Source organism: Zootoca vivipara, chromosome 1, assembly GCF_965207765.1.
Source record: "Zootoca vivipara chromosome 1, rZooViv2.hap1.1, whole genome shotgun sequence".
NCBI classification, from domain to species: Eukaryota; Metazoa; Chordata; class Lepidosauria; order Squamata; family Lacertidae; genus Zootoca; species Zootoca vivipara.
Genome location: NC_142582.1, coordinates 104928008 through 104941057, shown reverse-complemented (window position 1 = coordinate 104941057; position 13050 = coordinate 104928008). Strand labels below are relative to the sequence as shown.

General features: G+C 45.5%; 1 protein-coding gene across 2 annotated transcripts; it reads left to right on the top strand.

Moving 5' to 3' along the window:
- Positions 1 to 294: 294 nt before the first annotated feature.
- On the top strand, positions 295 to 12286 carry RPS6KL1 (ribosomal protein S6 kinase like 1). Of its 2 annotated transcripts, none has more exons than XM_088672282.1 (11): positions 295 to 581; positions 2425 to 2733; positions 3684 to 3808; positions 3967 to 4059; positions 4867 to 4914; positions 6521 to 6653; positions 8291 to 9244; positions 9888 to 9977; positions 10338 to 10420; positions 10737 to 10832; positions 10926 to 12286. In XM_088672282.1, the coding sequence occupies exons 2-11, from the start codon at positions 2499 to 2501 to the stop codon at positions 11037 to 11039; spliced, it is 1971 nt and encodes a 656-aa protein (XP_088528408.1). In that variant the 5' UTR covers positions 295 to 581; positions 2425 to 2498; the 3' UTR covers positions 11040 to 12286. The 2 variants fall into 2 exon arrangements, with proteins under 2 accessions (XP_088528408.1, XP_034964348.1); XM_035108457.3 differs by having other exon boundaries at positions 443 to 581; positions 2417 to 2733.
- The last annotated feature ends 764 nt before the right edge of the window (positions 12287 to 13050 follow it).

Here is a 13050-nt window from a genome sequence, read left to right as displayed (position 1 = left end):
GCGTACGCGAACTGAGGCAGTTACCACAGAGTAAAATCACAACACTAACTCTGAAAACGGCAGAATTTATTGACAGTCCTCTGACCCTATCGAAAGCCAGGACGACAAAGTGAAATGAGATCGAAAGTGAATGCATGTATACAATAACGTACTTATTTAGGGGAAATGGCAGCCCAAGGAACATTTCTAATTTAACTTCCAACACTATTAATTTCATTTCCCACCCATGCCCTTCCTTTAAAGGGACCCCCCCACCCCCGCCAGACTCTTCCCATGCCCCTAGCTTTGGACTCCGCAGCCTGGCTCTGCAGCTCTGCGGGCTCTTTAAGAGGCAGCTCTCGAGCCAGCTGCCCGGGGATTGGTGCTTTATTCTAAAGGCCGGCTAGTGAGCTCATCCGCAGCCAATCGCCGCAACCGCGGACCACCCACAGCGCCCCCGCAAGTTGCATCCTCCGACACCTGGCTCTTACACAGGCGAGCCGGATCCCCGAGCCGAGATGGAAGGAGGAGCCGCCGCCGCGGGGGATTCTGTGCCTCGCCCTCCGCTCCGACGAGCATCTCAGGCACCACGACTCCTTTAGGTACGGGATGCCCCTTCCCCGCAGGCACCTGTGCCCTGCCCACGTCACACACACACACACACACACACACACACCGGGGAAAGATGCGGGCAGGTTGTTGCAGCGCGTTCTTCGCCGAGAAGGGGGAGCGAGGGAGGGTGGGGTTAGGCCAGGTTCGCCCCCTCCTCCAGTTTATCTTTTGCACAACCTGCTTCCTTAAGCGTCACGGGGGAGGGGCTGCACCCCCCCTCCAGATTGAGTAAAACAATACGAATACTTAACTGTCCAGTCACGTCGGTTCTCCCCCCCCCAAAAAAATTCCTACCCCCCCAATAAAAATCCTGGTTACAACCATGGTGGGGGGGGCGGGGGGGGTGCGCAAGTGCGGCCATCTCCCTAGTGAAGGCCTTTCCCCCCTTCTAAGGCCGGCAGCGGATGCACGCACACAATGGCCCTCTTAGCAACACAGCACCTTGCTTCAAGGCTTCTCGGATTCCTGTACCGACCCTTCTCCTGTCCCTCTCCAAGCTGAGGCTGTGCCAGCACTCGTAGTTTTATTAGTGCGGGAGGGAGAATGGGGAGCCTTGCCCTGGCCGTGTGGCTCGTCCGGCCTCGGAGTTGGCCTAAGCGTCAAAAGGCCCCTTGGCTAACCATGCAGCCAGTGGCATTCCGTTAGCACCCGCTGTTTTGTTTCCGGTCTCCTTGCCTCTGAGAGGAACAACAGCTTAGAAACAGCTTCTTGGATTTCGCATTCAGTAAAACGGTGGAGGCAGAAACCTATTGTGAACCTTAATTCCACCTATCTATTGCTTCCCAAGGCCTGGCCTGGACACAAGCAACGTTGCAGCCTTGGGTTGGTTGATGTCTGAATAATCGATTAAATCTGTTAGATTCTTTTTTTAAAAAATGTTAATTGTTTTTAGTGCTATGTACTTATGGACGCGGGTGGTGCTGTGGGTTAAACCACAGAGCCTAGGGCTTGCCGATCACAAGGTCGGCGGTTCGAATCCCAGCGACGGGGTGAGCTCCCGTTGCTCGGTCCCAGCTCCTGCCAACCTAGCAGTTCGAAAGCACGTCAAAGTGCAAGTAGATAAATAGATACCACTACAGCGGGAAGGTAAACGGTGTTTCCGTGTGCTGCTCTGGTTTGCCAGAAGCGGCTTAGTCATGCTGGCCACATGACTGACTTGGAAGCTCCTTCGGCCAATAAAGCGAGATGAGCGCTGCAACCCCAGAGTCGGTGACGACTGGACCTAATGGTCAGGGGTCCCTTTACCTTTACTTATGGAAACAACAGGTGGTTGGCACCATTTCAGAAGAGGCTTTCTCCTGTTACAGGAGGAGGGAAAAGCCTCTTCTAAGAGGGCACTTACTGCGACATGAGCATGTGCCTTTTATTCAATACTGTACCATGGTTGTATTTGTAATTATTATTTATTGAATTTATATACTGCCCTATACCCGGAGGTCTCAGGGCGGTTCACAAAAAAGATCACAATATATTAAATAAAAAAAGAAACAATAACCCAATAATACCCCCCCAAAAAAAGAGCCACATTTTAAAAGGGTATAGGATGTTGATCAGGTCAACCAATGGCTTGGTTTAAAAAGATTAAGTAAGTGTTTAATCCTGTACAAAATACAGTACTTAAAACTCTCATACTTATGCAACTCTCATTAGGTGACAGCCCTCCTGCAGAGACAGTATCGCTTGCAAACTCTTTCCACTCTTTTGAGTGCTGGCACTTTCTAGCCCTTTGCACCCACCCCACCCCTACCCCCACTCCCACTCTTCTCCCTAACCTGCTCATTCACCCTTCCTTTTTCTCTACCTCTAATTCTGCCTTTGTCTCAAGCATTACAGGAAGTAGGCTGGTGAGGATTCATTGAGAATGGCCAGTTTTTAAGCAGAGTGACCCCCTGAGCAACGGTTTGGGCATGGATTCCGAATCCTGTACTCGAGCCTTCTCCCAGGCCCGGGTATATCTTGAGCAAATCCGAAGCCGGGTTGCACCAGGGGGCGTTGATGCGCACGGAACTGGGAAGCGTGACTACCTGGTGGATGCGGCTAAGCAGATCCGCCTGGCTTTGGAACGGGATGTGAGCGAGGACTACGAAGAAGCTTTCAACCATTACAAGAATGGCGTGGATGTGCTGCTCAACGGGGTTCAGGGTATGGTGGGGAAGTGGAGTGGGTGGGTTGTGAAAGATGTAGGGATCCTGGCAGAAGCGGATTCAGGGGAGTGCAACCAGTTCATTTGTACTGGGTGTGGAGCCTCGAGGATGCTGCAGGGGGCGCCGCAAGTATGATGTAGAATGGAAGGCCAGAAGTGGTGGTTGTGGGGCAAAATTAGACACCACACAGGGTGCTGCTGGAATTTGAGACTGTAAGGTCCACCACTGGACCCTGGGGTAGGTGGAGCATAGAAGCATGAAAGGTGTATGGCTAACTTACAAATGCTCTTTATAGGCTCTTGCCCACCCAGCTGACTAGATGAGGAAAAAAATATTGCAAAAAAAGATGTGAAATCATACAAATTATGCATATATATATATATATAGAGAGAGAGAGAGAGAGAGAGAGAGAGCGCAATTTAAAATTTACAGATAAATGTCATATTTTCTTTACATAAACGTACATAGTCTACTTATTCTTCTATATATGTTCATATTTTCTATACAATTGACTTCCCTAGTCTACCTCTTAACAGCTTCATCATCTCTCTTTATTTCATTTTCTTTTGTACTGTGTTCTAATATGCTTTTAACATTCTATTTATATAGATTCTATTTCTCTAATTGTCTTTTATTTTGTGAAATTTACTCTAGGCACATCCAAGTTTTTGGGAACCATGTTGTTTTAAAACAATCCTATTCTTTTTTAACCCTTAAGTTCAAGTAATTTCTTATTGCGAATTTATAAATGTCACAGAATTCATTTTTTTTGTGGCACAGAATTTAGATTGATTGTGGGTGCAGAATTCTAGCTTTTTAAAAGTGTGTATAACACACAGCCTTGGCTATTGGGCCAGGCGTGTTGTGATGTCAGGAAGAGCTGAGGATCTAAGAAGAACTACATAAAATGAGAGCTAAGAATGAGTAATGCCCATGACTTTCATGCAGTGGATCCTAATAAGGAGCGCCGTGAAGCTGTGAAGAGGAAGATCACCCAGTACTTGAAACGTGCTGAAGAGATCTTCAACTGCCATCTGCAACGAACTCTGGGAAATGGAAGCTCCACTGAAACGGTGAGAATTTTTTTTGGGGGGGGGGGAATAGGGGACATGCAGCTGGATTCCTAGCAGTTTAAAAACAAAAAACCACCGAGTACTGTTACTGTCTCCTTTGTTCCACTCCACATAGTTTCTCAAACTAAGACGTTTCTCAATTTTTCATTGATTGACAGGGTTACAGCAGCCTCCGTTTCCGGCCAATTCGGACGCTCAGTGCACCAGTGGAGAACCTGAGGCACTGTAAGGTTGTAGGAATAATTGACAAGGTAACTAGTTGCACCTGAGATGGTGTTCTAGAAGAGTAACCAGGTCAGGCAATTGTAGCAAAAGCCCGAAGAAGCCTGGGCACCTTCAAGATGAATCCATCCTTCCCCAAGCTGGTTCTCCCCCCTGCCCCCCATGTTGCTGCAGTGCATATGACCATTGGCCATGTTGGTTGGGGCTGAGGGCAGCTGTAGTCCAACAGCATCTGGAGGGCCTAAAGTTCCTTATCCTTGTGTTAGAGCACCCTCATGACTTCATGCAGCAAACTGAGTTGGCTCCAGCCTATGAAATCCAGTCATAGAATCATAGAGTTGGAAGAGACCACAAGGGTCATCCAGTCCAACCCCCTGCCAAGCAGGAAACACCATCAAAGCATTATTGACATATACCTGCCAAGCCTCTGCTTAAAGACCTCCAAAGAAGGAGACTCCACCACACTCCTTGGTAGCAAATTCCACTGCTGAACAGCTCTTACTGTCAGGAAGTTCTTCCTAATGTTCTTCCTAGTCTTTAGCTGCTTCAGGATTCTGCTGGTTTGTCAATCATATTTTTACTGTGCCTCATCAGACAGATTTTCATCATGTAAAACAACAAGCAAAACTAAAAGGAGCAGTACTATGAAGCAACACCACACACACATACAACTGAAGCTCTAAAAAGCTTGCAGGAAATTAAAAACAACAACACTGATTTAAAATGCCTGAGAGAATAAAGAAAGATTCCCCCCCACCCTAAAACCTTGAGGTTCATATGGGTACCAGGCAGACCATTGCACTGTTGTGGTTAACTTGTGCTTTTGTTGCTTGTAGGTACAGATAGTGCAGGACCCTGCTACTGGGGGAACCTTTATACTGAAGGTATGTACATCCGCCGTCCTCTGACTCCCTTCCTTTTCTCTATTTCCCTTCCCTTTGGCAATCCTAGACATGGTGTTACTGGAGAACCAACCTAGCCTTGAAAAAGCCACCCCGGGCTCAACCTTGTTCTCTCTAGTATAGAGAGTTATAGCCTAGATATCTCTCTGCTGTCCAGTTTGTGACGCTTTGCTCATGTCCTTTTCTATTGAGGAATTCCTTTTACAAATCCATCACTAGCCCTCTTCTCCTTTTAGAAGAACAAAGCTTATTCTTCTCTCACATGTTCAAATACAAACTATTTTAAAGTGCTGCTTTAAGTTCTATTAATATCTAAATGAAAGAATTGGCAGCCTATTTATGAATCAAAGACTTGTACGTAAAATCACAAACTGCTGAGAATATTTGGGTTTGGTATTAACACACTTCAGACTCCAGCAGCCAAGTTTTTTTAGGAATAAAAATGAAGACAGGAGGACAAAGCAGACTGGGAACTAATAGGAGCCCATTAGCTCAAATCTGTCTATTCTGACCTAGTTACTTACAAGCAGGTTTCTGGACTCCTCACAAGTAATAAAGCATAGGTGCTCAGTTACAGGGTTATCCAAATGGACAATGAAACCTGAGGTGGTGAGGGAACTCATGGTGGAATGTGAGAGACAAAGGGACTCTTTTACTAGTCCCTTTTTTTAAGGACTTCCACCCCATGTTGGGCTGAGTGATATCTGGCACTGTTGGGAATTCTCCTTCTACCTGCCAGGCCAAACCTATTCTGAGCTTGTGGATTCAGCTCAGCTGGAATATGTGCTTGCCTCACTCAGGCTAAATGGAGGGAAAGAGAGCAGAGCCTTTTCTCCACAGACTGTATGTATCTGCCACCCCCTTCTGTTTACTGTTGAGAAGTTGCTTGTCCAATGCCTCTACTGGTCCCCTTGCTCTTCCTGAGCTGCAGAAGCACTTGCACCAAAGGAATGCTATGATAGGAGGGGGGAACCTTGGTTGCAGTAAAAGGGCGCCCCATGCTTTGGTGCTTGACAATGACTTTCCTATTTCAGCAGGCAGTTTTCTATTTCCAGGATCAGTTTTAATTCTTATCATTCTTGTATATGTGGTTTTGTTTTTTGTTTATAAAAAAACACTTAGGAATTTTGAACATTAAGTAATTTATTAATACCTGAAATAACAAGCACTTTTAATGTCTTTAAAGCATGCCCTGCCTTTCGGTTCAAAGTTTTCAAGTATGAAATCACTTGCAAATAAAACCAGAGGTTTTTGGGGGCAACAATGAAATTCTTCAGCAATCATGAACTGCCTAACTTCATGAACTGCCTAACTTCATGCTAGAAAGGCACAGAGTCTATAGAAAAATGCACCAACATATTTTGTCAGCTAATCACTTGCTGCTCAAGAGTACTTAAATGGAAAACATGCAGGGCTCCTGTACATTCTACATGCTTTGGACTTTTACAGATTAGTTTCTGACTGTGTTCTATAATACAGTGTTGTGGTAAGGGGGTCTTTGCCACGCTGGAAGAGGCTGCTGGGCTCTTCTGGCCAAATGGCATTCAGACAGCCAACCAACATCTCTTGGTTCTGTGTTTCCTTCCAGAGCCTCCCCAAATCCCACGTGGAGACCCGTGAAAGGCAGACAATCATCCCACATGGAATCCCCTTTATGGTTGAATTGCTGTGCTACTCTGTAAGTGAAGACTCTGTCTTCCTCCACCTGGAGCACGTGAAAGGTGAGTGTTAAAGGATTTGCCATTCCCCACTCCTATTTCCCAGCCTGGGGTAAATCTTTTGAGTGCTTGAGTTTTGCATTTGTTGCTAAGTTTGGTTGGTCCTAATGAAAGTCTTGCCCAACTGTGAGTTCTGGGTTGTTTTTCTTATCATGGGCCAACATGGCTTCATTTGCTTTTTAATACAAAATGAGAACTTCAGGCAAATTGGAGATCATGCAAAGTACTAAGACTTAAGTCGGACTAAGATTTATCAGTGTGCAAGCAAGGGGAAAGAGTGGATAGTAGAATTATTTCTGTCCGTGAACCAAATAACCCTCTGAGATACCTTGAGTGTAGCATCCAGTACAGGAAGATGAAAGATTCATTGTAGAGGATAACTCAACAGTAAACTAATTTCTCATTCAGGGAAATGGGAATTGTTTGCACTTGCATGTAGGGCGGAAGGGTTTTATGATAGCAGGGAATTGGAGTACCAGCCATCCTGTACAAAATACAGTGGTACCTCGGTTTAAGTACACAATTGGTTCTGGAAGTCTGTACTTAACCTGAAGCGTACTTAACCTGAAGTGAACTTTCCCATTGAAAGTAATGGAAAGTGGATTGATCCATTCCAGATGGGTCTGCGGAGTACTTAAACTGAAAGTACTCAAACCGAAGCGTACTTAAACCAAGGTATGACTGTACTGTATTTTGCCGTGTATAAGACACCCCATGTATAAGAGGCCCTCTATTTTTTTTAACCCCAAATTAAGAAAATGCACTATGCACTATCCGCATAGACAACCCCTTATTTTAAACTTCAAAAATTTAGGAAAAAAATAGCCTTATACACGGAAAAATACGCTATTTCACTTCCTGCAGATCAGGTCATGTTACGTTGTTGTAGTCCAAACTTATTGTTGCTAGAACAGATCTGGATGAGAAGTGACCCATTATGCAAGTCTTTTAATAGGTCAACGCTATCAGGCCCCACAGCTTTTCTGCAAGTTACAGAAATGTAACATTCGAACCATCCAGTTTGGTTTTTTTGTGTGATTTCTTTTCTGCCATTCTCCATTAAATCCCAGCTGGCTTTGTGGTTCGTAGTCACCCTATAGCAGCTTGTTACACGTTTATGGTTGCAGGTCATCCACTCTCTCCTTCTTAACCTGAGGTGAGTGGGGAACCTTTGGGCATGTGGCGTCTGAGAAATTATCTTGCCAGAAACTTTTGATTGCTTCTTCCTCTGAGAGTTGTTTGAAGAATAGTTATCATGTGCATTCCAAATTTAGCTAATACCTCTGCCGGCCTGACTGCAGAGATATAGTAGGTTAGCAACCTTTTGAATTGCACATCATTTTTCTTCAGGCAGGAATAAAATTGGGAACACTTAAGCTTTTGTTAATCCTGCCTGGGAGGAAAAGCTTCTCTGTGCAGTTTGAAAGCTTGCTGCCTGGTCCTCCCAATAGAGCTGGTTCAGTAAGAGATCATCTGAACCATTTTGCCTTCTCTCTGTCCTCTCAACCCTCTTATTCTCTGTGGCCTGGTATCAGGCTAGGAGGTAACTGTAGCAGAAGGGATAACGGAAGAGGAGGCACAGCTGTTGGGGAACTGGAGTGGGCATGTTTCTGAGAAGCCGTTTTTCCTTTTTCCTACAGGGGGGACCCTCTGGTCCCACCTTCGCTCACAGAATTGTTTCCATAATAAATCCTCCAGCATCTCCAATACATCGAATGCAAAGCTCAGCTTGGTCTCGAGTCACCCCAGTGAGGAAGGGGTCACAGGAAACCCTCAAGAAGCCGATTCTGTGTCCCAGCAGAGCTGCAATTTCTACCCTGAGAACAGTGCTAGCCAGTTCCCTACTGCTATAAATCGCCATCTGTTCAGAAGTGGTGACCACTCGTTGCCTCGGAAGAAGTCCCTTGACCATATGCATGTGAGAACATCAACTAATGAGAAGGGGCATGTTGGAGCTGCAGTTGGACCATGGGGCATTATTGGAGGGAAGCATTTAAGTGCAACACACACTTTGTCTGATACTACCCAATCCAATTTAAAACCAGCGCACTGGGGGCATCGCTGCTTGGTCAACCAGAGGCTGACTTTCCGGTCGTGTGACTCACTTATCAGAACTGATAGCATCAGCAGCATATCTGAGAGAGCTACCACTCAGCAGGAGCCAAAACCACATGCAGGCGAGAGATTTAGTCAACGTGTCTCGGAGACAGGAAGAGGATGCGTGTCGAAAACAGAAGCTCCATGTCACCGAATAGCACAGCTTGTGCATTCTCCAGCTGGCCAAGGACAGGTGCATCCTGGAATTCTTCAGCAGAACCTTTGTGGTCAGGAGAACCAACGGAATGTGACACAAATGAAAGAAGGAAGCCTTTTGCAGGAAGAGTTGACTACTGAGCATAAACAGCACAAAAACCAGCTGGCGCCCAGGCAATGTGGGTTTGCAGCGCACAGGGACAGCCTTGGGGCCTGGGATGTAAGTGAGGACCAGATCCAACTTTGGGCAGCTGAACTGGTTTTGGCTTTGGAGGGTCTCCACCAGCAGGGGATCCTATGCCAGGACCTCAACCCACGAAACCTACTGCTGGATGATACTGGTAAGTTCTCCCAAGAAGGGGCTGAATGAAAACTCTATTCTGTTGTATTTGGTAGCTGGAGTATTTGGTTTTATTGGGAAAACATTCCAGCTCCCTCTCCCTTGCCCTTATGTTTTGTGAGATTACAGAAAAACAAGTAACAATCACTATTGTGGGGGGCAGGGAGAGCACACTCCCAGGGCCAAATTCCCTCAGAGGAAAGTGGTTGAGACCAAAACACTCTCTCACATACACTTGTGGGGGAAGAGATGAAGAGAGAATGAACTTAGAATCTAAGTTAGAAGGGACCGCGGGGGTCATCTAGTCCAACCCCCTACTAGTCTTGTGCTTTACCAACTGAGCATGTCATTTTTCTGTACTGCGAGAAAAGCTTCCTTGTCCTCGGGTGTATATCTCAGTTCAGTCCCATGATCAGCATTTTGGTTCTGCTAAGAGAACATCACTTGAACTATGTTTAGATTTCCTGTTTATTTCCTTCGGCTTACAGGGGAGCTGTGAATAGACAGCACATATTGTCATTTAATAAAACAGGTGCCCAAGACTTAAGGGTAGTTTTTGAGATTCGCAACTCAAATGGGGACTTGTCAGTGTTTGCATTTCTTGGCTTTGCATAACTGCTTTTGCCATTTCTGTGGGTTCATAGGTCACATCCATCTCACATACTTTGGCCAGTGGACCGAGGTGGAACCACAGTGTTGCAATGAGGCGCTGGAAGACTTATACTGTGCTCCAGGTAATGAAGACATTTGCTCTTCCCTTGACCTCTACAGATGGGGGCAAGAGGAAAGAAATATTTTTTTAAAAAACAATTTATTTATTCTTATGCTTTTAAGTCATTTAATGCTGTTTTATTTGTTTTAGGTTGTATTTTTAATAATACTGCTTTTATATTATACCCCACTCAGAAAAGGTTTGGCTATTAAGTGGTTTATAAATGCTCTTAAATGCAATAAAGCAGGCAAGCTGACCTGACCTGAGACACCCCTCTTTGTGACTACAGTCCTTTTAAGGCCTCTTGCCCAGGTGGTTACAGGAGACAAGGGCTTCTGGCATGGTCTTTCTGCTGCTGTAATTCACACTCTTTTCTCTGCAGAGGTGGGTGGAATTTCTAAGCTGACCGAAGCTTGCGACTGGTGGAGCTTTGGGGCGCTGCTCTACGAGTTACTGAGTGGAACTGTGAGTAGCTAAAACTGTCATATCTAGTTTAATACCTAACCAGTGTTAGGAAAACAGAAAGTGTTCTAATGGTGATGGTGGTGCTACACAAAGTGATGCTGACTAGGAGCATGACAACTGCATTTGAACCTTGTTCTCTCTCCCTTCTTTGCTGCAAACTGTAAATTTTGTTGACCGTGGATCGACTGCACCATGGAGTCTACTGTTTACTTTGTTGGCATGGGCAAACTGGGTTATTTTCAGAACATTATCCTTAGCATTAGCAGCCTTTGCTGCAGGAAAGCCTGGTTTTAATAGCTCTGTTGATCTCTTACAGTCTTTAGCCCAGAATCACCCCTCAGGGATTCATCCTCACACCAAGGTTCATCTTCCAGAAAAGCTCAGCCAATCTGCTTCTTCCCTAGTCTCCGAGGTAAGAATGCTGGCCAGTTAGCATTAGAATTGGAGGATGGCTGTGATAATATGCATTTGGAGTCTCAACTGCTATCTCTCATTCTCTTCCCAGCTGCTGCAATATGATCCCAAGCAACGTTTAGGCTCTGGCAAAGAGGGAGTGAACAGGATCAAGGCACACCCTTTCTTCAGCACCATCCAATGGAACAAGTTAGTTGCATACTAAGAACCAAAGAGAGTTGGGGGATGGTGTGGAACTATGCTTCCAGAATGCAGTACCTGGCTGTTTTAACTTCTGGATTGTGTCCCTGCCAGATGGAAAACCCAAACCCTTTTAGAACCACTTGCCTCCTGAACAAATAAATACATATCCCGGGTCTTTTGGACCTGGGTTGTGCCAATAGCGCTGTTCCTCAGGGGGAAATCCACAGAGCTTGGCTGTAAATTTTTCAGCTTTGGGTTGCTCCTATTCTGCTTCCTAGCTATATGTCAATAGCAGCTAAAGGGATCAAATTCAGCTTTGGAAGATTTAGCCTGCTGGAGTTAACCTTCAAAGCATGAAAAAAGATTATGAGCCTCTTGTAAGGCTGATGTAGCCAACATCCTCCCTTCCACATGTTGCTGGACTCCAGCTCCCACCATCCTCAGTCAGCATGAACAGAAGTGAAGTCAGGGATGGTGCTGGACGGCAATTCTGAACAAGTTGGAAGGCATCAAGTTGACTTCCCCTGCAATAAACAGAATTGTAGAAGTGGAAGGGACCACAAGGGTTCCAACCCCCTGCAAAGCAGGAAACTTTTGCCCATAACCCTGAGATTAAGAGCCTCATGCTCTACCAACAGAACTGTCTAGGTATGGTTTGCAGAACCAAAACATCAAGCCCTGGTAGATCGCGATCTACCGGTCGATCTCTGGGCGTCCCTGGTTGATAGGCGAAGGCTTCCCCAAAAAAGCTCAACAACTTTGGTCAATCCAGTGGGTAGATCACTGCCAGTTTTTTATAGTGGGAGTAGATTGCAGTGTCTTGGGAGTTGGACATGCCTGCTCAACATGATCAGTTTCCCCAAATCAGACATGGCCAAAGGTAGCTTTTTCCCTTACGTTCTACTTGCTTGTTCCCCGTCAATTCAGTTGAGCTTTCCAGCGATGTTCCTTGTGCCACAGCAGTATCTACTCTCTATCACTTATCAGCTGTGTCTCCTCCCTAATTTAACCTCGAAGCATCTTCTTCCTGTACCTGCCTGACCCCATCCCCAGCTTATCAGTGCTTTTCTGCTTAAGTACCGTAGGCGGAAGTCTTGGATTACAATCTGTATAGTTCACAGCTTGCATGTTGCACTTGGCTTCTTCTGCAGAATGGAGATGAGCTCATGCAGAGGGGAAGTGAGCAAAAGGCTCTTCTTGTGATTGCTCTCTGTGGATCTTCCATGTTCTTGCCAATGAACATTTTAAAATAAAAGACTCTCAGCACAACCAAGCACTTGCGTGCGATCTTTAGCAACACTGCTAGCTGGTTCTGTTGCGATGCCCATGCAAAGGTGTAGCTTGGCTTCCACCAGCTGAGGCAGCTCACCACTACAGGTAGATGTACCTTCCTATGCAAGGTATCCTGGAAAAACATGTAAGCCAAGGTGTGTAAAATATGACTGGTTTCTGGCACAAAATAAGCACACAACACTATCTTCAGAACTGGTTCAAAGGTGATGAATGCACTGTGTGTGTGTGTGTGTGTGTGTGTGTGTGTGTGTGTGTGTTTGTAAGTGTAAGGATGGAAAATACTGTTGTTGTAGGCTGTGTCTGTCAACTAAAACATGTGGCCCCGTCTACCCTTTTTTAAGAGGTACCACGAAATCTTTCACACATCCTGAGAATTGCTCTGGAACAGTGGAGTTAACACCCTTCAGCCTTATTCTAAAATACTTGATGGCAATAATCTGTAGCCCATTTTTCTTTCAGGAACAGCTAAGCCTTCCTGGAAGCAGCCACTGTACTTCCTATGTGAGGCATACACACTGAGCTGCTTAGGTCCTAGTCTACTTATTCCAAGTTCCAATGGCTAAACACTGGAACATAGCTGAGTACCATTTTTCTTTGTATAGTATGTATAAATAGATTTCTGGGCAGCTGTAGTAGCTGTTCTCAACTCCTCTAACACACATTTCTAAACTTAAATTGAGAAACTGTTTGCATCTTTAGCCCAAGTAGAAATTTCAAATCAATCCCCAATGAGCATATAT

What these genes read in the sequence shown, in the direction of transcription:
- RPS6KL1 (XM_088672282.1), top strand. Translation starts at nt 2,499, where the DNA reads ATGGATTCCGAATCCTGTACTCGAGCCTTCTCCCAGGCCCGGGTATAT. An exon ending in CCTACTGCTGGATGATACTG is followed by an intron (nt 9,245 to 9,887) that starts GTAAGTTCTCCC and finishes GTGGGTTCATAG; the next exon opens with GTCACATCCATCTCACATAC. An exon ending in ACGAGTTACTGAGTGGAACT is followed by an intron (nt 10,421 to 10,736) that starts GTGAGTAGCTAA and finishes GATCTCTTACAG; the next exon opens with TCTTTAGCCCAGAATCACCC.